This window comes from Phaenicophaeus curvirostris, chromosome 3 (genome assembly GCF_032191515.1).
Source record: "Phaenicophaeus curvirostris isolate KB17595 chromosome 3, BPBGC_Pcur_1.0, whole genome shotgun sequence".
Classification (NCBI taxonomy): Eukaryota; Metazoa; Chordata; class Aves; order Cuculiformes; family Cuculidae; genus Phaenicophaeus; species Phaenicophaeus curvirostris.
In genome coordinates, this window is record NC_091394.1 from 49,234,244 (window position 1) to 49,257,172 (window position 22,929).

The 22,929-nt window shown below is 41.9% G+C and overlaps 1 protein-coding gene across 1 annotated transcript; it reads right to left on the minus strand.

The window, feature by feature from the left end:
- Window positions 1-362: 362 nt before the first annotated feature.
- On the minus strand, window positions 363-21,931 carry USP14 (ubiquitin specific peptidase 14). The gene is made up of 16 exons (XM_069853942.1): window positions 21,792-21,931; window positions 18,568-18,713; window positions 17,879-17,911; window positions 15,965-16,069; window positions 14,200-14,303; window positions 10,568-10,626; window positions 8,526-8,656; window positions 8,164-8,244; window positions 7,334-7,413; window positions 5,303-5,417; window positions 3,932-3,997; window positions 3,539-3,631; window positions 2,449-2,577; window positions 2,124-2,184; window positions 1,218-1,325; window positions 363-1,096 (listed from the first exon to the last, which is right to left on the minus strand). Exons 1-16 carry the CDS (start codon window positions 21,805-21,807, stop codon window positions 945-947), a joined length of 1,479 nt encoding a protein of 492 aa, XP_069710043.1. The 5' UTR covers window positions 21,808-21,931; the 3' UTR covers window positions 363-944.
- Between the last annotated feature and the right edge of the window lie 998 nt (window positions 21,932-22,929).

Genomic DNA, 22,929 nt, shown 5'->3' on the forward strand with positions numbered 1-22,929 from the left:
TGGCTGCTGTGTTCCTGCAGGTAGGCAAAGCCCAGTTTGGCAGCCACCATGCCAGTAGTTAGCTCTGAGTAAAGAGGAACAGGAAACAAATCACAGAAGGGTTTGGAGTGGAAGCAAATGTTAAAGATCATCCAGTCCCAGCCCCCCTGCCACGAGCAGGGACACATGCCACCCAACCAGGCTGCCCAAGGCCCCATCCAACCTGGCCTTGAACACCTCCAGGGATGGGGCAGCCACAGCTTCCCTGGGCAGCCTGTGCCAGTGTCCCACATCTAAAAAATATGTGGCTTTAGTACCTGGCTGCTCTAGGACGTTCATCAGTAGAGGCCCACAAAGAGAAAACAAACACATACTGGCTACGCTACCAGGAGATGAAATTTTTTTAATGGAGACACGTTGTTGATCACAATTTATTTTGAAGTCATGAGATGCCAGCGACAGAACAGACTGAATCAGGTCAGGCTGGACAAAGACTTGATTGCAGCCACAGGTGTTGGGCTATGGGCAGCAGCACTGAGTTACACAACAAGGCAACATTTTCTCTACCTCCCTAACAGAACCGCCAGGTAAGGCAAAGGATGGGCAGCTACTGAACTGTAATATAAACCATGCAAGAGTAACAAATGTGAGAATAGGTGTGTAATAAATACTTGATGACATTAGAGAAGAAGGGGGAAGGGAAGGGCAAGAGGCTCATTTAAAAAAAAATTACCTTCTGCAAGAGATTAAAGCTATTTTAAGAATTGTCACCACCAGCCGTGGTGGACAGCCCAGTCCAGCAGTGGCTAAACTGGTACTTGGATCAGTTTGGAAACAACATCCCTCTTCACATGAAAAGGTTTGAACAAATTATTTATCCATTTTGCTAGAGCTCTGGGGTTTAAAAGAAGTGATCAGTAATCAACATTTATTTCACACCTAGGCAGAATGACTAGAACTGAAGACTATTGTTCAGCTTCATCTTCAATCACTTCAATTCTGCGAGGCCCGTAGAGTAGAACATAAGCTATATGCCAGTCTCCACCCCCAGATAACCTCAAAATATCTTCAGGTGTAACGATGCTGACTTTGTCATCATCAAATTTAATCCATTCATCTGCAAGAAAAACAAGAGGATTATTTGTAAGTCAGGTATGTAAAATCTAAGTGTGCCCAACAGCCCCTTCAAAGAAAGAAGTTGTGAAGGGTAGTTAACACTGCTGTAATTATTTTTTTACCTTGTTTCCTTTTAACCCAAGACACGTAATGCCCAGAGGAACTTGATCTGCCTTGATGTGTCAGCACTGCCTGCAGGTCATAATACCCGCAGTTATTAGAGCCAATGTCTGAAGGAAGAGGGAAAGAAAGAGTTACACGAGTCTCACATGAACAGCTTCAGCATTTTTAACAGCACACAGATCACAGACACATTAGCTGCACTGCAGCACCATAGCTGCGTAAAACCCCTGTTATAGCACAGCTCTAAATCACTGTGAACTAAAAGCAGCAGCTTTCAGCCTCAACAGCCTCTTGGGAAACAGGGACTGTGGTCTGTTTTCATGACATAAATACATGTATCCTGCATGTAAAGCAAATGCAGTAAGCTTAAAGCATTAAAAGGATGATGTATGGAGTCAGTAAACCCTCTGGACAGGTTCAGTCACTGCTTCCTTTGACTGCCGGCTGCTGTCCGCATTCAGGGCAAAGCACAGAACTGCAGGGAGGGGTGTGCTGAGGCTGGGCTGTGCAGCGACCCTGCTGAGCACGCTGAGGTGCAGCAGATCACCCTCCACAGCAAGTTCAATCAGCTGTTCAGTTTTTCAATGGAAAAAACTGGCTAATGCCAAACATCTGCATTTCTCAGCACTTCAGAGCAGTCTGTTTTCACTGCAAACGTCTTTTGACCTGCATGTCTCCTGCATATCACCAGCTTGTCAGACAGATGACAATTAAGTCTTTAACTACTCACCAGCATTTTGACTTGCCTAATCTCTCTGCTCTTTAAGTTTCTGTCAGTTTCCAAAGATTAATTTTCAAAGGCATTAAAAATAACCAGAGTTCTCAATATATCCCTACCATCATATCCTCTTAAACATGAGTAAATAGAAAATTCCCTTAAAGCAAATTTACTTCTCCGTACTCACCATCGGGAAATGAAAATGGCTCATATTTAACTTCTTTCTGTGCACCATCACTTTTGCTAGACTAAAGAACAGAATAAGCTGAATTAACGTAGAACAGTTTTGCAAAAGCTTTGGCACAATCACATCAAATACCAACTCTCCATTCATTTAAAGATACTTCTAAGCCTAAACATTCTTTGTTCAACCTGAAACAAGCTCCATCACTGTATTTCTAGCCTGACATCCAAAAGCCTAATGTAAATAAGACCATTTTTAAAAACAAATATATAACCAGATATTATGACTTATTTAATCAAAACACCCATGATATCACCAGGAGACTTACATTCTTTGGCTGTTGATTTACTTTTTTGTCTTCTAGATCTTTGAATTTTGATCGATAAGAAACCATTTTTTCCTGAAGGTCTGGCGTACACAGCTCATACACATCCAACATAAGTGGAAATTTAACATCCTAGGAAGTAAACAGCATAAAGATTATTAGTATAACTTGGTACTGCACCTTCTCCCACAGGAAGACAACACCTAGTCCAATTCAATGCAACTCTCATCACATTTATGACAACTTGATCTACTGAAATACTGCTGACAGTACTTACCTAAAGGGCTACAATACTTCAACAGCATAATGTCTCGTTCAGTATAAGCAACCTATCGTACAACATTCAATCTAAATATTTAGATTCTTTATTATCTCATAGATATATTAGATTCTGTATTATCTCATACTTTTCTATTATGGAAATACCTATGCAGGCCTAAGGCAAAACAACACGCGCAGCACAAACTGTACACTTGCAAAAATGTCAACTCATTTCATCCAAAGAGTGTTCTGAAATAGCTAACATGTGCCTTCAATCTCATTTGTCTGGTAAGGAACAGGAATCCCCTATCATGATGCTCCCTGGGCATAGACCTCCCCTGGAAGTCTATCAGCCAAGGTCAACAGGAAGCAGAACTGGAACATTCGGCTGTTTGCAGCTGGTTCTGCATTGGTCAATCAGAAAGGCAAACCATTAAAATAACTAATACAGGAAGTGTTTGTTAGCATAAACATTTCTTGACAGCTCTATTACGCTGCCCAGTGACTGAAAGGCTGGCTCTCCTTAAACATCCTCATCCGAACCACTAGTGAAGAGAGACCAAAAACCATCCTAATGGTACCAGAGCAAATTCACTTCTGTCTCTTACCTCTCCCCGAGCCTATTTTGGTAGTAGTTTGCACACATCATCACAACTGCAACAAAGCCACTTTGTACTTAAGCAAAGAAACTGCACTGTTAACATTTCTAAGTGCAATTTAAAAGCAAAAAAAGTTAGTAAATAGCTTTCAAGTGTTAGTTGTCTACCTACAATAAAACTAACAGAAAAGCATAAAGAGGAATTAAACTTCAATATGCAGAAAATTTACTCACCTTGAGAATTTTGGCATTCACAGATTCTTTCTCTTTGTAAAAAAATCTAACCATCTCAATAGTCAGGTATGCTGGCAAGCGACTAATTTTAGACTATAAAAAAACCACACACACAGAAAGTTATGAGATTTTCACAGATGTTTTCTACCTTAAACACTGCCCATTATAAATTAGAGACTATCTGGGAACACATTTGTACACAAACACACAGGAATATAACAAGGCCTCCTTATTTTGAAGCTCTGTATAGTAGCCTACTCAATTTTCAACTGGTTTTAAATTTATGCTTTATAAGCATAAATCACGTGCAGTTACAGCAATAATTTTGTGGTTTGGGACAGAAAATTGACAAGTGTTAGAAGAACCATAAAGAGCAACAGAGGTACCACTCACAGATTTGATATAGAGTGCGTTTCTCTGCAGCGTTGGAGAGAGTTTGGTGATTTCCTCTTGAAGACGCTGTTAAAACATAATAATACATATATTCATCGTAAAACACCACTTAAGGAAAAGCACAGCACAGATAAACAAATCATAAATGAAATCTTGCTGTCAATCTTTTCTGCTGCTATCAGAATGACTCACAGAATTCTGAAATTCCTTGGCAGAGAGACCACGTCCATTCATTTCTTCAGTTTTGGGCTCACCTCTAAGCCCTAAGAACACTAAGTTTCTCTCTGCAGAAAATTTCAAGCTACAGGTGCACAACTTGCTACTGGATTTGGTGACAAATTGTATTTGGATTTGGTTACAGATGTGTCACATCATACTTGGAACACAACCAAAGAAAATCTGAATTTTCTTGTGATGGGAATATCTACGCATTTCTCAACTCTCAGTCTAAAGCAGAGCTGCATAAGGAGCCAGGTGGTGACACTCTGCATCCAGGGACCTTTCCAAATTCAGGAAATTCAGACTGGCCTGGTTGTTAGTGCTGAGACTCTCTTGCTACAGGCAATCCAAGGTAACAATTCTAGAAGAATTTTTTTTGTCCTGAAAGTGAGTTTTCTTTTTTCATAATCATCTTTTTGTTTGTGAGCATTAACTATTTCATCCTACTTTTCCTTCTAAATCTGCCAAAAATGAAAAAGCAGATACAAAGATTATCTGAGAACCACGCAACTCGGTCCAGTTCTGTACAAACCAAATCACTGCTTCTATCCCTGCTCTTATACAAATACTCTACAAGTGCAGTTACTACAAAGGCTTTGTAGTAGGCTCCTCTCCTTGCTCCTTCAGAATCTCCAAAAGACCCTGATAACTTAAAAATACATACATATATAGAAACACAAAGTACAGAGAAATTCTACTTAAATAAAGATTATATTGTGTCCTGAAAAATAACACCTCCTTCAACATCTGCAAAATTAAATTTAATAGTTCCATCATCTGGGGTGATTTTTTCTTAGCAAACAAAATGCCACCCTGTTTAAAAATTGACTTTAGGACACTGTCTACAGCACACTTGAATCACAATAGTACTCAGTCTGAAGTGAAACCCAGCTGAACAGACAAGCAGCAAATCGGCTCGCACTTCATCACTCACAAGGGCAAGACCATGTCAGGGTTAAGAAAATGCTCTGGTGAAGTCTCTTTTTTTATTAACATGCAATTCATTTTCACTGTCATCTTCTCATTGAACTCCCTCCCCAACAAAAATCTTGGAACTCTGTAAAGCTTGGACAGCAGATGTCAATTCCAACCCACACATTAAAAACACAGGCTGTTTAGAACATCAATTAAATAAAAATCTTAATGGCTTACCAGTTTTAGTCCTGTAAACAGATATTTCACTTCTTGATTGATAAAGCAACTAAGCTGAAGCAGATTCTCTTTTCCTTTAGTTACTTCCTCTTCTTCAGCTTCTGTACATTTCATGCTTCACAAAATTAAGGAAAACCACCACGCTCAAAGAGCTGAACTATTGTGCTAGTGAACACAACATGCTGAACAGCACAGTAATTTAAGAAGATCCTGTGCTCCTCCATCAATAGCACTTTTTCTTCTTTCAGTACAAAAAAGATTGGAAACAGCCCTTCCTTTTAACAAGTCTACTCCTTTGTGTAATGACAAGCAGCAGGTGAGGCAGACAGCACACCAAAAAAAAGTTTTTAATCAGATTTAAGCTTGTTAGGCCTGCTTTGTTCCTTCTTCTCCCTCCCACCACCCAACCACCAGGACACAGATCATACTAACTGGCTGCCAATACCAAAATCATGAAGCCCTCCTGCAACATTAAGCTCCATTGTTGCTGACAACTAGTAAAGTTCTTCTACTCCCGCTGACCAGACTTCCTGCTTCTTTCAACATGCACGGCCTGCCTGGATCTGTCCTCTTTACAGGAATGAAGTTCAGTTTTTCATTATTTTCTACACATTCTTCTAATTGTTCTGTCCAACCTCTTCTTTTTCATCCTTCTACCCCAGTCTTTTTCTCTCATCCACTTTCTTCTACCTAGAGAATTTTTCGACCGCTCTGAATGAACCTGTTCTACAAATCCTAGCATAATCACACTTTGAAGGCTCACAACACAACTTTTCAACCAAGTCTCTTCCTCCTACCACTAGCCTATGCGTCATGCTCATTCTACTCCTCCCAACTATTTCAGGAATAGCAACCACCACATCCAGGGAGAGATATTCATGATTCTTACCTTAAAAATGGCCTTTACTCTCCATTACTACTAAGATCTGAGATACAGTAACTCATGTTGAGGGACTCTGATTCTTAAGGGTCCCTTCCAACTCAGGACATTCTATAATTCTCTGATTCCATCTAAGGGGATGTGCAAAATGCACATAATTCTTACTAAAAGTGGCAGTCAGCTTCATGATGGCCAAGGCTTTGGGGTGGAGAAGTGGAAAGAGTAATACTTGGCATGAGATGTATGCCCCCATGTGGTCACATGCTCTTTGTTCTTGCTACATAAAAGCTACTAGAAAGTTGTCAGCTGCATTAATTTCTCAGTCATCTAACAGCGAGCATCTAATTTATTTCTTAAGAGATCAATCAAGCTAGCTTTTGTGCATGTTCAGTATGCCAAGTATAAGGGCAATGCTCCCTTAATAAGCCAAAACCAGGCTATTTAAGACAATAATTACTTTCACTGGGATAGAACATGTCAGCATCCTTGAGGCAGAGAGCTGGGAAGGAAGTGTGGTATTTAAATCTAGTGGCTTTTTTCTGCAAGTTTTCATTACCATTCTTCCACCCCACATCACCCTCTTTCAAAGTATATCCAGTCTTACGAGGAGTGGCTGAGGGAACTGGGGTTGTTTAGCCTGGAGAAGAGGAGGCTGAGGGGAGACCTTATTGCCCTCTATAACTACCTGAAAGGAGGTTGCGGAGAGCAGGGAGCTGGCCTCTTCTCCGAAGTGACAGGGAACAGAACAAGAGGGAATGGCCTCAAGCTCTGCCAGGGGAGGTTCAGGCTGAACATCAGAAAAAAAATTTTCACAGAAAGGGTCACTGGACACTGGCAGAGGCTGCCCAGGGAGGTGGTTGAGTCACCATCCCTGGAGGTGTTTAGAAGACAGGTGGACGAGGTGCTGAGGGGCATGGTTCAGTGTTTGATAGGAATGGTTGGACTCTATGATCCTGTGGGTCTTTTCCAACCTAGTGATTCTGTGATTCAGTCTTAACTTCTGCGTATTCCTACAATACATCATTCCCTCTCTTCCCCATTGCACACTTTTATTTTCTATACTATTCTGAACGCTGCTTTTCACCCTCCCAGAACTCAGCTGCTGAAGTGTGATATTATGACTTTATGTCTTGCCTTAGTCTTTAGGATACGCAGTTTCAAATTCAATGCTGAAGAACTGATCAATTAAACTCTTCTTTTTAGAAGATCCTGCTGTAGCTCCGGGTTCTGTCTGTAAAACAAATTCTCTTGTGACATACCTTTAAATAGCATGTAAAGACAGTCTTCTTTACAGACAAAATAACCCCATTTATCTCACTTCTTTAAAGTCTACTCCTCCACCTTTCTATAGGTGCATTTTCTTATCATTCAATCTCCTCACACAGTATAAGATTCAAACAAATGCATTTATAGCATGATGTTAAAGTCACCTCAAAGCGTATTAGCAAGCAAGATTCAATCACCTTCCTGTCCTGCAACTTAAATCTGTCTTAAAAGTAGACTATCACATTTTTTGCCCCTGCCAAGGCTCTCCTGAAAACAGTTTACAGAAGAGTCCGTCTGGTAAAGTCTTGGGAAAAACTCTAACCAACTTCTTACCAGGCTGATGAAGCTAGTTGTCTGTTTGAAACAGCGTTCTTGGATACAAGAACGTAGCACATCATCCAGAAAAAAATAAAGAGTGCCTACGTGTTAAATTCACAGGTTACCAGGGCCAGCTGTGGCACAATCACAGCCGCGCCACCCTGGTCCAACACATGCCTTACAAAGCCCCAAGTATCCCAACAGTGCACTGCACAGCATACTTGACATGACATGGGTAGCATTATGCTGACCAGACACATCAGAAAGCAATTGCACTTACTGGACTATATACACATATTAAAGAACTCACAAAACAGATAATCCTTAGCAAAAAAAATGTGAATCACAAGCACAATATTATAAATCCTAACACTGATTACAGTAAGCCTACATTTACCTCCATAACTGTGTCACCTTCTATGCCTTCCAGTTTCTGCTGCAGTACCCTCATCATCTGCACCCAGCACTCATTAGCATCCTAGGAAGGGAACAGAACATTAAATCTAACTAGTGGCATTATCATTTCGTAGTATCAACCCCATCGATCTTTACACTGTAAAACCAAACATAAGGATTCCTCCCACACATTTTCAGAACTAGCACTTAATATTACATTCAACTTTCCTACACAATACAAAAGCAAACTCTTTGCTGGGGTAAATTATTTCCACAGGAGAAGGAAAGTTTTAAAATATCCTTTTTCTCTATTTCCAACATGCTACAGAATTTTCAAACAATAAGCTAAGAATCATTCTTTACCTGCTGAAGGTACTGGCCTTGATCGCCTTTCTCTGCAAACTGTGGGAAGGCCATATGTAAAAACTGCAGGAGAATGATAGGTGGGATACTGGAGGAAGTTTTATCCATGGAATCAAACAAGTCTCTAAGAGCTTGAAGAAAAAGTAAGTGAATTCTTTGAGAAGTGGAAAAAAACAATTGAAATAGGGCAGGGAGTTTAAAAAGAACAGTAAAACAGCAGCAATCCTTTAAGACAGATCATTTAACAGCATCCAATTTGATTCTTCCAAAGCAGGACTGAATTTTCCAGGCATAACAAGTGCACCTAAGATCTCATTTGTGAATATAACTTGGAAAGTGTAAAGACGACAATTCTGAAAGTTTGGCACATAATGCCCCATCTTTGTCGGCTGCTAGCAGAAAAAAAACGAACATTTTTGACCAGTTAAGATTTCATTTGAAACACATCTGAGGAACAATGTTCTCACAAGAAGATTAGTCCTAGAGAAACCAGAAGGCATTCGCAATCTATTGTCTAGAGCAGCTTATGTTTCACCAACTACTGGGAAAAAAATTTTCATTTTTTCCGACTAGAATAACTAGAAAATAACTCATGCTTAACTTAAGACCCAGGAAAACAAGTACGTGTATGCATACATGCAGACCGCTCATAACTATGTGCAATTCAATGAACGCTACCAATTGCATGACAATACACATAGCTTTCTTTTTAGCTCAAGACACGTTATTATACATGTCTTCTCCACTCGGGTTACAGCAATTTTAATCCACAAATTACTTCAGAAATACCTGTTAATCCTCACAACAACCTTGTGAGGTAGGCAACAGTCTGCATGGTCACTAATTTACCAATGGAGAGACTAATGAATCGATACTCTTGAATAAGTGAATATAGGCAAGATTACAGGGAACTAAGGACACTTGCTTCCTCTCTTTAAGCAATATCTTCAATGACTTTGGTAAGAGGGACAACTGATATGACACAGCAGTTAAAAACAAAAAATGCCATAAGTGTCATGCAGGAGTTCTTGACTAGCTCAGCATTGAAGAGTTAACTACAAATTAGTTAAAACTACTAAGATTCCTAAAAAGCAGAGCTGTCACCTTAAAAAGAAAACAAGGGACACGAAGTAAAGGCAGTGAAAAGGGGAGGGGCAGGCATGGTTGTATAGAGTAACCATTGAACTTACCACCCCAAAATTCGATCAGCAGGCATACCCACAAACTGGACCTTTCCTTCCTTATATTGTTTTGTTTTTCCTTAAATGGACTGGTAGAAATCCCAATGTCCTGGCCCAGCATCTTAGTGGGGCAATGAAATAGAGTAAAAAAAAGAAAAAGCGGACAAGTAGTACCCTTGTTCAAGTGTAAGGGGTGAGTCTAACTAGAATTCTAGTTAGAACTTGGGAGATACAAGGCTATCGTGAGCTCCCACATTGTGGGCACCCAGATCACCACAACAAAGAGTAACTTCCCTTTTGAAGACACTACTTTCTATTATGAAATCTGGATCTTTAGGGTGAAGGTTCAGGCCACTGGATAAATCATCAGCTACCCCGTTAACAATGATGTTCAGCCAATAAATCATATTAAAAAATATCAATGAAATACATATTCTAGGAATACGGTGTCAGCCTACCGTTAAGTGAAACAAGGTGCTGTGCACTACATTATCTCTACACAAAATGATCAAAGGGATGGATGGAGTTTGCTTTAGGAAGTTCCAATTACTTTATGCCTATGTGCCAAACAGTTAAGAGATATGAATTATTTCTATCTAAGCCTAGATCACCCTTTAGTACATTTTTCCCAGCACACAGCTAGGTAATATGCAGAGATGTACACTTTGCAGCCACAATCAGAATAACCTTTAAAGATATTAAGGACAGAGCAAAATGAATCCGCCAGTGCTAGCAGATCTGAAATTCCTAAGGCAAATGAGCTAAAGAAAAATAGAAAGAGTTCCAACTGCAATTTTCATCTGCAGTTAGCAGGAAACCACACACTAACCTAAAGCACTGTGTTCTACTCTAAACACCAACCTGCAGTAATGTACTGAGCAGAAGCCATTTCTCCTGAAGCTCTTAAGGCACCACCATACCTAAAAGAGAAGAAAAAATAATTTGTACACAATTAAACAGAATCAAGAGCAGCAATAAAGCTTTGGAGCAGCTAGATTTATTTACATATATCAAAAGAAATCAATTACCAAAACAGAACTAACCGAAGATTTACCCATATTGACCTCAAAGCCTCAGCTATTTTGCAAGCGCTGCATGGATGCAAAGGAAAACTGGCATCCTTGAGACAATAAATAAATGCAAATTGCGAGGTCTGGACACATCACTGCTGCTTCCCCAATCCATCTGCCTCAAAGACCCAATCTGTTTTTAAAGAAACTGAGAAAAAGCCTGAATAGAAGCTACCCCATTTCTGAAAAATCTGCCACAGCTTCTTCAAAGGTGATGATCAGAAGCCTGGAGCACCTCCCATATGAAAGCAGGCTGAGAAAGCTGGGGTTGTTCAGCCTGGAGAAGAGAAGGTGGCAGGGAGATCTTATAGCAGCCTTCCAGTGCCTAAAAGAGGCCCTACAGGAAAGCTGGGGAGGAGCTCTTTATTAGGGAATGCAGTAATAGGATGAGGGATAATAGTTTTAAGCTAAACAAGCAGAGATTTAGATGAGATATTAGGAAGAAATCTTTTACTGTGAGGGTGGTGAGGCACTGGCACAGGCTGCCCAGGGAAGTTGTGGATGCCCCATCCCTGGAGGTGTTCAAGGCCAGGTTGGATGGGGCTTTGAGTAACACAACCTAGTGGGACGTGTCCCTGCCCATGGCAAGGTGGGGTTGGAACTGGGTGACCTTTAAGGTCCCTTCCAACCCAAACCATTCTATGACTCTATGATTCCATGATTCAGATATGTGGCAAAAAACACCTTCAAGTAGAGGTGGCAGACAAAATGCAGAGGTGGAAGGCAGGCTTGCTTTCTCCCTCCCTCCACAGCAGAAGGAAAGCAGTGAGAGGCAGGACATTTTTCTAGGGGAAGATATTTTCTGACATTGAAAAAGTATGGAGGTCCACTTGAATTATTAGAATTTCACATTTTTCTTTGAATGATTTGCCCAGGGAAGCTGTGGATGCCCCATCCCTAGAGGTGTTCAAGGCCAGGTTGGATGGGCAGCCTGATCTAGTGGGATGTCCCTGCCCATGGCAGTGGGGTTGAAACTAGACATCTTTAAGGTCCCTTCCAACCCAACCTACTCTATGATTTTATGGTTCTATGATTTCTTAATTTACCAGCTGCATGAAGAACAGAGGGACTCTTCAAAACAATTAAGACTTCGAGCAAAAGGACAGTCTCATGTACTCTTTAATCTCAGACTCAACTGTAAAAGTTTTGTCCATTGCTAGGTGATGAGCAGGAAATGTTCCCCCCAGATACACTACAAGACCGGGAATACCCTTGCAGAGATTAACAGAACAGCTGGTGAGAAATGAAGCCCCAATAGTAAGCTTTTCCAGGCGAGTCCCTTCACTTCTCTCCCACTGTCATGTACCCTGCCACGCTGTCCTCAAGCAGGAAGACCAAATAAAGGCTAAGTCTCTGGAGGAAAACAGAGCGGCTGCCTGTGAATCTGACTCCCAACAGACAGCAAGGCCACATCTTGTATTGCAGCCCGGCAGTTTTGCAGGGTACGTTTTGATATTTGGTACGGTAACATTGTTAAACACTCCAATTCAGTACAGAAACTCAGAATTCTTTACACAGAAATAAACAGGCTTTCCTAAAACGATAACACTGAAAAAAAAGAGAAAAACCTTAAAAACAGAATTTCTGTGCTTTACAAATAGCTCTCAGTGCTAAATAATTACAGCTCACAGAATAGATAGGGACAACCCCCACCAGACCAGGATGCTCAAAGCCCCATCCAACCTGGCCTTGGACACCTCCAGGAATGAGGCATCCACAGCTTCCCTGGGCAATCTGTGCCAGTGCCTCACCATCCTCAGCGTGAATAATTTCTTCCTAATGTCTGAGCTAAATCTTCCCCCTTCCATTTTAAAGCCATTCCCCCTCACCCATCACTCCATACCCTTGTAAAAACACCGTCCCCAGCTTTCTTGTAGGCTGCTATATAAGGTCTCCTTGGAGCTTCCCCTGCTCCAAGCTGAAAAGCCCCAACTCTCTCAGTCTGTCCTCATAGCAGAGGTGCTCCAGCCTTCTGATCATCTTTGTGGCCTCCTCTGGGCCTGTTCCAACAACTCCATATCATAGAATCACCAGGTTGGAAAAGACCCACCAGATCATTGAGTCCAACCATTCCTATCAAACACTGAACCATGCCCCTCAGCACCTTGTCCACCCGTGCCTTAAACACCTCCAGGGAAGGTGAATCAACCACCTCCCTGGGCAGCCTGTTCCAGCGCCCAATGACCCTTTCTGTGAAAAATTGTTTCCTAATGTCCAGCCTAAACCTCCCCTGGCAGAGCTTGAGGCCATTCCCTCTTGTCCTGTCCCCTGTCACTTGGGAGAAGAGGCCAGCTCCCTCCTCTCTACAACCTCCTTTCAGGTAGTTGTACAGAGCAATGAGGTCTCCCCTCAGCCTCCTCTTCTCCAGGCTAAACAACCCCAGCTCTCTCAGCCACTCCTCATAAGGCCTGTTCTCCAGCCCCCTAACCAGCTTCATTGCTCTTCTCTGGACTCGCTCCAGAGCCTCAACATCCTTCTTGTGGTCAGGGGCCCAGAACTGAACACAGGATTCAAGGAGCGGTCTCACCAGTCCCGAGTACAGAGGGAGAATAACCTCTCTGGACCTGCTGGTCACGCCGTTCTCATCCTTCTCATGGTGGGGATAATGCCCTACCCAATCCTCACATTTTTGAAATACTGATGGCTTTCTCATTATAATTCACCTGGAGGAAAGACTCCAGCTGGCATTGCCTTCGTTTGTTTTTTTTTTTCCTCCAATCTTCAAAATTTTCAAGTTTCTTATAGATTCCTCACACAAAAAAAAATGGCTACTTTCACATTTTGGTCCAGAATAACAAAAGAAAAAAAAAGGAAATAATTCAGAAAACTTGTTCTACAGCCAGAATAAATGAAACCTTCTGTAAGGGCATGCCTGCTATTCCCTACACATCCACATGACAGCAACTCCAGGGTGCTGCCACAGGGACACCTGTAGTCCTATCTCAGAGCTTCTTGCTGCACCTCCAAGTACTAAATGTTGGTAACATCAGAATTTCATAGCTGAAAACACATCGTGCAATAAAGCCATTGAAAAAAATATTCCCCAAAGGAACACGATTTCCACAGGATTCTTTTATACAGAACAAGACCATACAAATTATGGCCAGAAAACAGGATTAGAAGCTTCATTAAGCATTTTAAACGAGTCTTGACAGGAACTATTTTTCAGCGAGGCAAAACACATTCTCTCTCCACTAAAAGCCAGTTACAACAAATATATAGTCTCAAGGTTTTCAGAAGTTCAGACTAACACAGCCATAGGATAAACTTTAACCAATCATTATGTTAACCTTGAACAGATTTAAAGAAGAACAGATAGTTGTGATCAATCCATATCAGTATTAAGACGACCGTTCCAGAAAACAGCTATCTGATAAGCTAAAGAAAACATTTTAGTCATGGTGGGTTTGCACTGAATCCTACCTTTTAAGGGCCTCTTTCACTTCTGGCACTGAGCGGATACACTGAACCGTAGCGTTCATGTAGCAAGTGTTGCCAAGGTTGGTCAATCCACAGGGTAATTCCATCTACCAAAAATTTTACAAGGGTGCTTGAAGGTCAGAGAGATGTGCAACTGTTTTTGTATAACACTATCATTTGACATCAATTTCTAAGAAAAGGAATGGTGAGAGATAAGTAAAACCTGGATATTCCATCAAACTTTATGAAGTTTTCCAGATCCATTTTCTGATTATATTAATCATTTCACCATTCGGTGCTTTTAGAGGACATTCGGGAATGTTTTGGGGGTTTTTTTTCTGTGCATGTTTAGTGCAATGAACATATTCTTCAAGCAGGCAGTCATTCAGAAAGTTCAATGATAATCGTATTCAAGTTTTGACCTTAAAATTCTATTTCCGTGGCATTTCCACAAAATATTTCTGCATGAAACCCTGATGTTTTAATTAAAATCAGTCTTGAGTAAAACTCTGAACATGATGAAGTTCACAGTTAGAAACAAAAGCATTATTTAAACTCCTCTCCAGAAGTCTGCAACAGATCATATAATTTGACCCTTTTAGACAACTTGTGAATTTCTAAAGTTTTGACAAATGCAAAGGCCAACTAATAATGAAACCAGCTTCAGAAACAACTATAAATCACAACATAATAGCATTTTTCTTTTTTAATCCTGCATACTTGAGTAGTTGTCAGGGAAAAGCACGTAGCTTGATGAAACTGAAGCTGTACTGCTTACCAATATCCCTTAATTATTTTCGGAAGAGAGAACTCATTTAGCCATGTATTGCATTTTTAATGAATATGTGCGTACAGACAACTGAATTTTGATGTGTAACAGAATCTGAACCAGAGAAATGCAAAGCAACCAGCTTTTTCAAAATGTTATCTGACACAGAAATCCTCTCCTTGTTTGCCTCTCAGTTTTGTCAAAGTCTGTGTACAAGGCCAATCTCAAAAATACATAAATATCCTTCATCTGCAGCTGTCATGGAAAGCATTAAATACTGAAGCACAAAACTTGTCCTGAACTACAGACCCATTTTCAAACAGACACGCATCAAACGTGTTCTTCACGCACAGTTGACAACAGTCATACAACTGTTGCAAGTATCATGAAATTGCTCCTAGTTCAAATAACCGATAAGAAAATTAAGCCTTTAAAATTGTAAAATGGAAAAAACTCAAATAGAAGGTACTTCATTTGAAAAATAGACTAATTATGCCCTTCCAGACTTCACTCCTAAAAAGGAAACCATATCACCTAATCCACTAATGTCAAACTACTTTTGTTTTTCAGAAAGAAAAGTTTGCCTAATGCTACTAACAAGGACAAACAAATCCCAGTTTTCCTTTGCAGACAGGAAGGGGGCAAGGAACAATTTTGCACATCTAAGAGCCTTGCTCAGCAAAGTTCAGGACAGTAACACACAGCAAGGGCAATACAACTTTTTCTTTAAAACCATCAGCAACACTAGTTTTAGAAAATTCACTAAGCTGACTGCTTAAAGGAAAAATAGCACTAGTTATATGACTTTTAAATTACATTCCAGACTTCCCATAACTGCTGTCAGTTGGGTCATCAACATAGATGTCTGTTTTTTGAGAAGTTTTATATGTTAAGCAGGCATTACAATTCCAAAATCCACTTTTAATCAACCTCATGTATTTTTAAAACCTTGCCATTATTCAAAGGTTCACAAGAAACCAAAGTTTGAAACACACTTACAGCTGAAGCTAACTGCTCCTCTGTCATGTCTTCTACAAAGATGGGACGAGCAACTGGTTCTTCTGGAAGCGCATCTGCAGAACCCATCATTAATAAGGTCATCCCCTTGAAACACAGAAAAAAATATTAATAAATATTTAAGAGTAGTTATTTCCACTGAAAAAGAAATAAACAAAACTTTAAGCTCCTGACATATTTCAGCTGTTTCCCAAAGATAAACACAACCTTTCTCTTTGATTACTAAGAGAAAGTTCTTGCTCTGTTCTTTCTGAAGGGTATATCTTAACTTCCTCACTATCTAGAAAGTACTTTTGAGAAAAATTCCACAGCTTTATCCATGCTAGACTCTTCCACTGAGCCTGGTGAGCTTGTCAGCAGCTGACAACACAAGACTCCAATCAGGATGAAATTTAACATCCATGGAATATCCCACTGTGAAGCGTTCAGAAAACCTGCCTTCCTGATGGACCACTAGAGATTAAGCATCTTCAACAATTCACTGCAAGTACCTCTCCTTCCCTTAAGTCTAGGGAAATACCTTGGAACCAAGCATAACTGAGCAGCTAAGTTCCAAGTTGAAAGAAGCTGCAAAGTTTGAGGTTCTCAATCAACAGTCTCAAGTTCTCAAATTCGGAATTCTCTAAACAATGAGACCCCTCATCACTGGAATGTGGGGAAACACTTCAGAAAGACATTGGGTAACAATGAGGACCACATCTCTAAGGTTTGAAATGGGGGTTTTTTTCACCTGAAAAGCAAGTACGGAAGGGAAGTGCCATCCTTTAAACTAAGACATTAATTGAAAAGTGGAAAGTAACCACAATGGCCTCATCAATATAAGCATGAGGACTAACATCCAAGGCTGGGAAGAGGCAATCAAGTTACCATGCTTGCTGTACTAGTGTAAGTAAGAGGAGTTTTTCAGCATTCAACAGGAGTACATCTAAACAGTAAGATCTATCAAACGGGGAGAAGATGAGCATCTGAAGCCTTGAAAATACAGCATTAAGGAAAAGGATGGATCACAGAATAGGAAGTAACTGCCTTGACAGTGTAAATAAATCCCTGTAACTTTCATATAAAATTAATAAAGACAGATGGTAGAGTAACAGTATGCAGAAAAGGACAAGAATATTACGTATTGGAGGGGGGCTGCTGAATGACTTTGCTACAACAACTGCTGCTAACAGATGCTTGCAAACCAATTACAAGGGTAAGAATAATTCAGTCTGCTCAGTGAAGAAATGGAGTGAAATCTGTACCAAACAATCATTACAAAATACCTACAGAAATTACAATGACAAAAAATCCCCAAACAAAAATCTTTGGTATTCCCCATTACATCAGCAAGAAACACAAATACACTCATTTTTTGTTTTCTTTTGGTTTTGGTTTTTTTCAACTAGTCAAAAGTATAAATAATCATTATTAATGGCTTTGGTTTTGAATAGCAGCTATTTAGCATGGGAGAACAAACTTCAGCAGGCTGATAAAAAAAGAAATTGGCAGAGCTGTAACTTCACCATTTGTAATGCAATGTTCTTCCACGCTGGGGAAGCAGAAGTGCAACAGAGCACTCAGGTTCACAAGTTCTCTCTAAATAACATCATTTATTACTGTGGTCAAAGACAGACAATACAGAAGGACTACTGGTCTGAACACTTCTTGTGAGAAAGAAAGAAAAAAAAATGGTGTAAATTCCCTACTTATGGTAGAAAAGGGCTTTTTACAAATCAATGGTAAGGACTTTCTAAGAACAGTTAGGTGTAACACCTGTAAAATTAAAAATCAAGCCTTGAAGAAAAATAAGAAAGAACTACACATTCAAACAGAAACAGCAAGAACTTGGAATCTTTCTTGAAAAGTCAAATTAAAAATCCAACTAGTAAAATTTAGTTATTCCTCAGAACTTACATTCTTTATTTTCAAGTTCCCCCAGTCATCATCCTGTATACGAATGAAATAAAAGACGAGTTAATTATCTTGCAGCAAAAGACAAGCAAGTTTTTTCATTAATATTAATCACCCATTTCTAAATATACAGTGGTGTTTCATCCAAGATTGTGCAATATTAATTGTTTACACATCACCAAGTGTTGTGTGACTAAAAGAAAAAGCACCTGAGTCGTCTTTTCAATATGGTTCTTCATCTGTCCTTTAACATGGCTTAGATATATGTAACTTTTTGTAGGAAAGCTGTCTGCATTGCATTACAATAATAAGTCTCCAGCGACGAAGTGCTAGAGAAGCTTCTCTTCAACAAGCTAAAAAGCCAAAGGGTGTATTTGGATTCTGAACATCAGAAAGGAACAGAAAGAAATCCACCAAGCAGAGTAGTGCTTGGTATGAAAGAGTGAGTAATATATAAAGTAAGGTATATAAGTGTTTTAAACCAGCAGTGTACCTCCCAGCCATTTAGTAACACAATTTTGCCTGTATTTTCTAGTAGTAGTGAAAGAATCATACAGAATTATTTCTGAAAGGTGCAGTCAGTTTAATACATACAATGAAAAATCTTCTGGAGGAATACTCAGAAATATGTTTGTTATTTTCTTATAACATAACAATGTTAGAAATAATATGAAAACCACACAGATTTCTACCTTCAGAGTTCCTCCTTTAACCATAACCTTCTGTCTGGCCGGTTGAACTCCAGTCAGTGCAAACAACTGGGCTTTGAAGACCATTGGAGGTTCATCAGTGTTAAGCTCCACGCCATAGAATTTCTCTTTTCCCCATTTCACATTAACTGTAAGCAAAAAGGTTTAAAACTAGATTATTTCCTAATATATAAGAATGTAATTATCAAGATTAACTCAATATTTCTAATGGCAGACTTTATACCATCTCAAACCTCTAAATCTTGCCAATAACCAAATGAAGGGACACTTCCTACAAGATGTCTCAGCCACCAGAACATACCATTTCCAACAAGCATAAAGACATCCTAAGAAACAACTGTAAGCAACTTATATACTGAAAAACTTTGCAAGCAATAGATGTGTAGAACAGCATCAGAAACTCTTTGGGCAAGTCTTCACAAAAGCAGTTTTAAAGTAATTCATCCAATCTTTCAGCACTGTTCACTGGAAACAAATTTCTGATGGTAGTTCAGACGCACGATTCCAGTTTAGTTTTCCACAGCATTTCTATTCTCCTTTAACGGTAAACAATACCGTTTCTTTACATGTGTCAAGCACTGTAATGTAATCACAGAGTAGTGACATGAAAGCCCCATAGCTCCTGTTCAACAGCCACAGTTTTGCCTACCAGTATTGTTCACAGAGAGCTACGTGAAGGCATAAGCGTGCGTAAAGATAATGCCCATAAAAGAGCACACCTTCTGCTTCCTTTCAACAGAAGGTTAACCTCACATTGCCATGGACAACACCATCACTGCTACCCTCCTCAGTTTTGACAGCATGGACATAAGCAATGCACCTGTGCGCAAACACGGACAGCAGTCCATGCACAGGTTGCAGCTCCAGAAGCCCCGACCCCAGTAAAGGTGTAAGACTGGAATCAAACGATGTGAAATTTGGTCGCACAAAGTGTAGGTCTCAGTGCTGGGAATGGGATCACCAGCAGGAACATCAGACAGAACGGCACAAAACTCACTTGGGTGAAGCTAGAACTAACCAAGAGAGGACAGAAATGCTCGGAATAAAGTGTTTTTTTAAAAAGTGGATGCCCATCTTTGGTCATTTCCAATCACTATCATCGGTACATGAGGCTACTGTGGCAAGCTGCAGTTTTGCTGAAAATCTGCAGAACAGCAGAAAGCAATATCCTACATGCACAGTAAGTGGCTGAAATGCCATTCTTTAAGAAAGCTACATCCTTTCTTCTACTTGTGCTTCAGTTCTAAGCAAATACATTACAGCAACTGTATTATTTTTTGACACAAATCTCTTAAAAATTGTGATTTAAAAAAGCCTTTCAAGAAGGCTAAGATTTCAAGTGTATGCAGTGCTTCTGATAAGTTACAAGGATGAACAATAAGAATGTAGTCTAAATTAATCTACAAAGCAACTCAAATGACTGGCTTTTCAGTATTTCTATCAGAAAGTACCTTTTGATTTCTCCAACCTTCTGATTTTTTTTAAAAACACAACCAGAATTTTGCATATTTCAGCACAAGTCTTCTCCCGTTTCCCAGGAAGACAACCCACTCAGTCACTGAAGAAGTGAGCTGTACGCAGTCTTTAAGTTTTGAATTTTTGAACAGTCATGGCTGCTAAATACGCAGCAGAGTTAGCAATTACTAATCTGTAGTGTCTGGTTTTGACAACTCAGCGCTCAAGAGGAGGAAACTGAAGAGCATGAGTGACTTTTCTTTAGAGACAGATATTGGAATTCCCACCAGAAGTTGCCAAACTAAAGGAGGAATTTTTTTCACTTGAAAAGAATGGCAACTAAGAAAAAAAAAAAGGATGTATTTGTCCCACTGAAGAGGGGCCAGAGGTGCTGAGAAGCCAGGCTGGGCGTATGGCATTCTGGTGGTTTCTCCTGAAGCAGTGATGGGAGAGAGATGGAGGGAAGCAAGAAGAAAAGGTTTGTGTATATGAAAACTCCAGCTTACACAGATGTGCTGCAGTTCAGGAGAAGTCCTGCTATAGTGACAACAGGATCTCAGTTTGTCAACCAGCGCCCACCTTGGCACAAGACAGAGACAAGCCAGGGAAGGGCTTTGCTGAGGCACAATTGCACATACCGCACTGGTACCAAAAATGCTGGCAAATAAACTGTCTTAAGACTTCTTTTGGAGTTTTAGAAAGCAAGCACCTTTTTATCAGGCCTGGGCAACATGAGGGAGTGATCTCCATCAGTCATGTGCAGAGACAAAAGCTGGGTACAGAACGTATTTCCCTCTTACATGGGTATGGATAAATCTTCCCAGAAGTCTTACGGATATTCTGTTACTTTCCAAGGACTAATTTTAATGTTATCAAACTTCACAACAGTCAAATCTCTTGCTAGTTTGGAGCTGGCTCCATGTCTCTGTCTGACTTTGCATTTGAGATGGAGAGGCGATTATAGAAAAAGACACATCTGTTGTGCACAGACCATATTTAACACAAGATGTAACAGTCTCTAGAAAAACACTATTTGAAAAAAAAAAAAAGCTATAAAAAGAAAACCATGTTATCAGAGGGACATTCTGTCTAACTTTAAAAAAATACAACTACTTGGATGAATTTAACTCTCCTTTAGCTTAAATCAAAATAACAGAATCATGGAATGGGTTGGGTTGGAAGGCACCGTAAAGATCATCCAGTTCCAAGCCCTCTGCCACGGGCAGGGATTCCGCACTAGGTCAGGCTGCCCAAGGCCCATCCTGCCTGGCCTTGAACACCTCCAGGGATGGGGCAGCCACAGCTTCCCTGGGCAACCTGTGCCAGGGCCTCACCACTCTCATGGTGAAGAAATTCTTCCTAATGTCTAATCTAAATGTTCCTTCTTCCAATTCAAAGCCGCTCCTCCTCGTCCTATCACTCCACACCCTTGTCAAAAGCCCCTCCCCAGCTTCCCTGCGATGCCCCAGGTCCCGGGAGGCCGCTCTGAGGTCTCCCCGGAGCCTGCCCTCGCCCAGGCCGCACCCCGCAGCTCTCCCAGCCCGCCCTCCCCGCAGAGTTTCTCCAGCCCCCGCGTCACCCCCGCGGCCTCCTCCGGGCCCGCTCCAACAGCTCCACGCCGGGGGATCCCGGGGCCACACGGCCCGCCGGCTCCCGAGCCCTTTCTCGGCAGAAGCAGAGACGGCGGCGCCTCACCCCGCGGCCACTGCCGGGGACGGCGGGGGAGGGGGTGGGGGGGGTGTGTGTCTCACCTGAGAAGAGCGGCATGGCGGCGGCGAGGAGGGCGGCGATGGGGCCGGGGCCGGCGGGTCAGCGCGTGCCCGGCGCGGGGTCGCTCATTCAAAACCCCGGCCCCGCGGGATGACGCTGCAAGCGGGGGCCTCGCGCCGGAAGCGGGGCGGGGCGGGGTGCGCGCGCGCGCGCGCGGAAGGGCGGGGCGGGGCGGGGCGGGGGGGGAAGGAGGACTCCTTCCCCCCCCGCCCCGCCCCGCCCCGCCCTTCCGCGCGCGCGCGCGAGTGCCCGGGGAAACGGGAGGGAGGTTGGGGGGGGGGAGGGGAGGAGAGGAGGCGCGTCTGAGGGAATTCCCCTCCCCGAAAGGTCTGTGGGGCCGCGGGCTCGGCTGCCCCGGGGAGGCGGTGCGGGCCCCGGCCCTGGAGGTGTCTAAAAGGTGGGCGGGTGAAGGTGCTCAGGGGTGCGATTGAGTTGTTGGGTGATCTCACAGAATCACTAGGTTGGAAAAGACCCACTGGATCATCGAGTCCAACCCTTCCTATCAACCCCTAAACTACGGCCCTCAGCACCTCGTCCACTCGTCCTTTAAACACCTACAGGGAAGGTGAATCAACCACCTCCCTGGGCAGCCTGTGACCCTTTCTGTGAAAAATTATTTTCTGATATCAAGCCTGAACCTCCCCTGGCGGAGCTTGAGGCCATTCCCTCTTGTCCTGTCCCCTGTCACTTGGGAGAAGAGGCCAGCTCCCTCCTCTCCACAACCTCCTTTCAGGTAGTTGTAGAGAGCAATGAGGTCTCCCCTCAGCCTCCTCTTCTCCAGGCTAAACAACCCCAGCTCTCTTAGCCGCTCCTCATAAGGCCTGCTCTCCAGCCCCTTCACCAGCTTCGTCGCTCTTCTCTGGACTCACTCCAGAGCCTCAACATCCTTCTTGTGGTGAGGGGCCCAGAACTGAACACAGGATTCGAGGAGTGGTCTCACCAGTGCCGAGTACAGAGAGAGAATAACCTCCCTGGACCTGCTGGTCACGCCGTTTCTGATACAAGCCAAGATGCCATTGGCCTTCTTGGCCACCTGGGCACACTGCTGGCTCATATTCAGTCGGTTGTCAACCAACACCCCCAGGTCCCTCTCCTCCAGGCAGCTTTCTAGACAGCCTT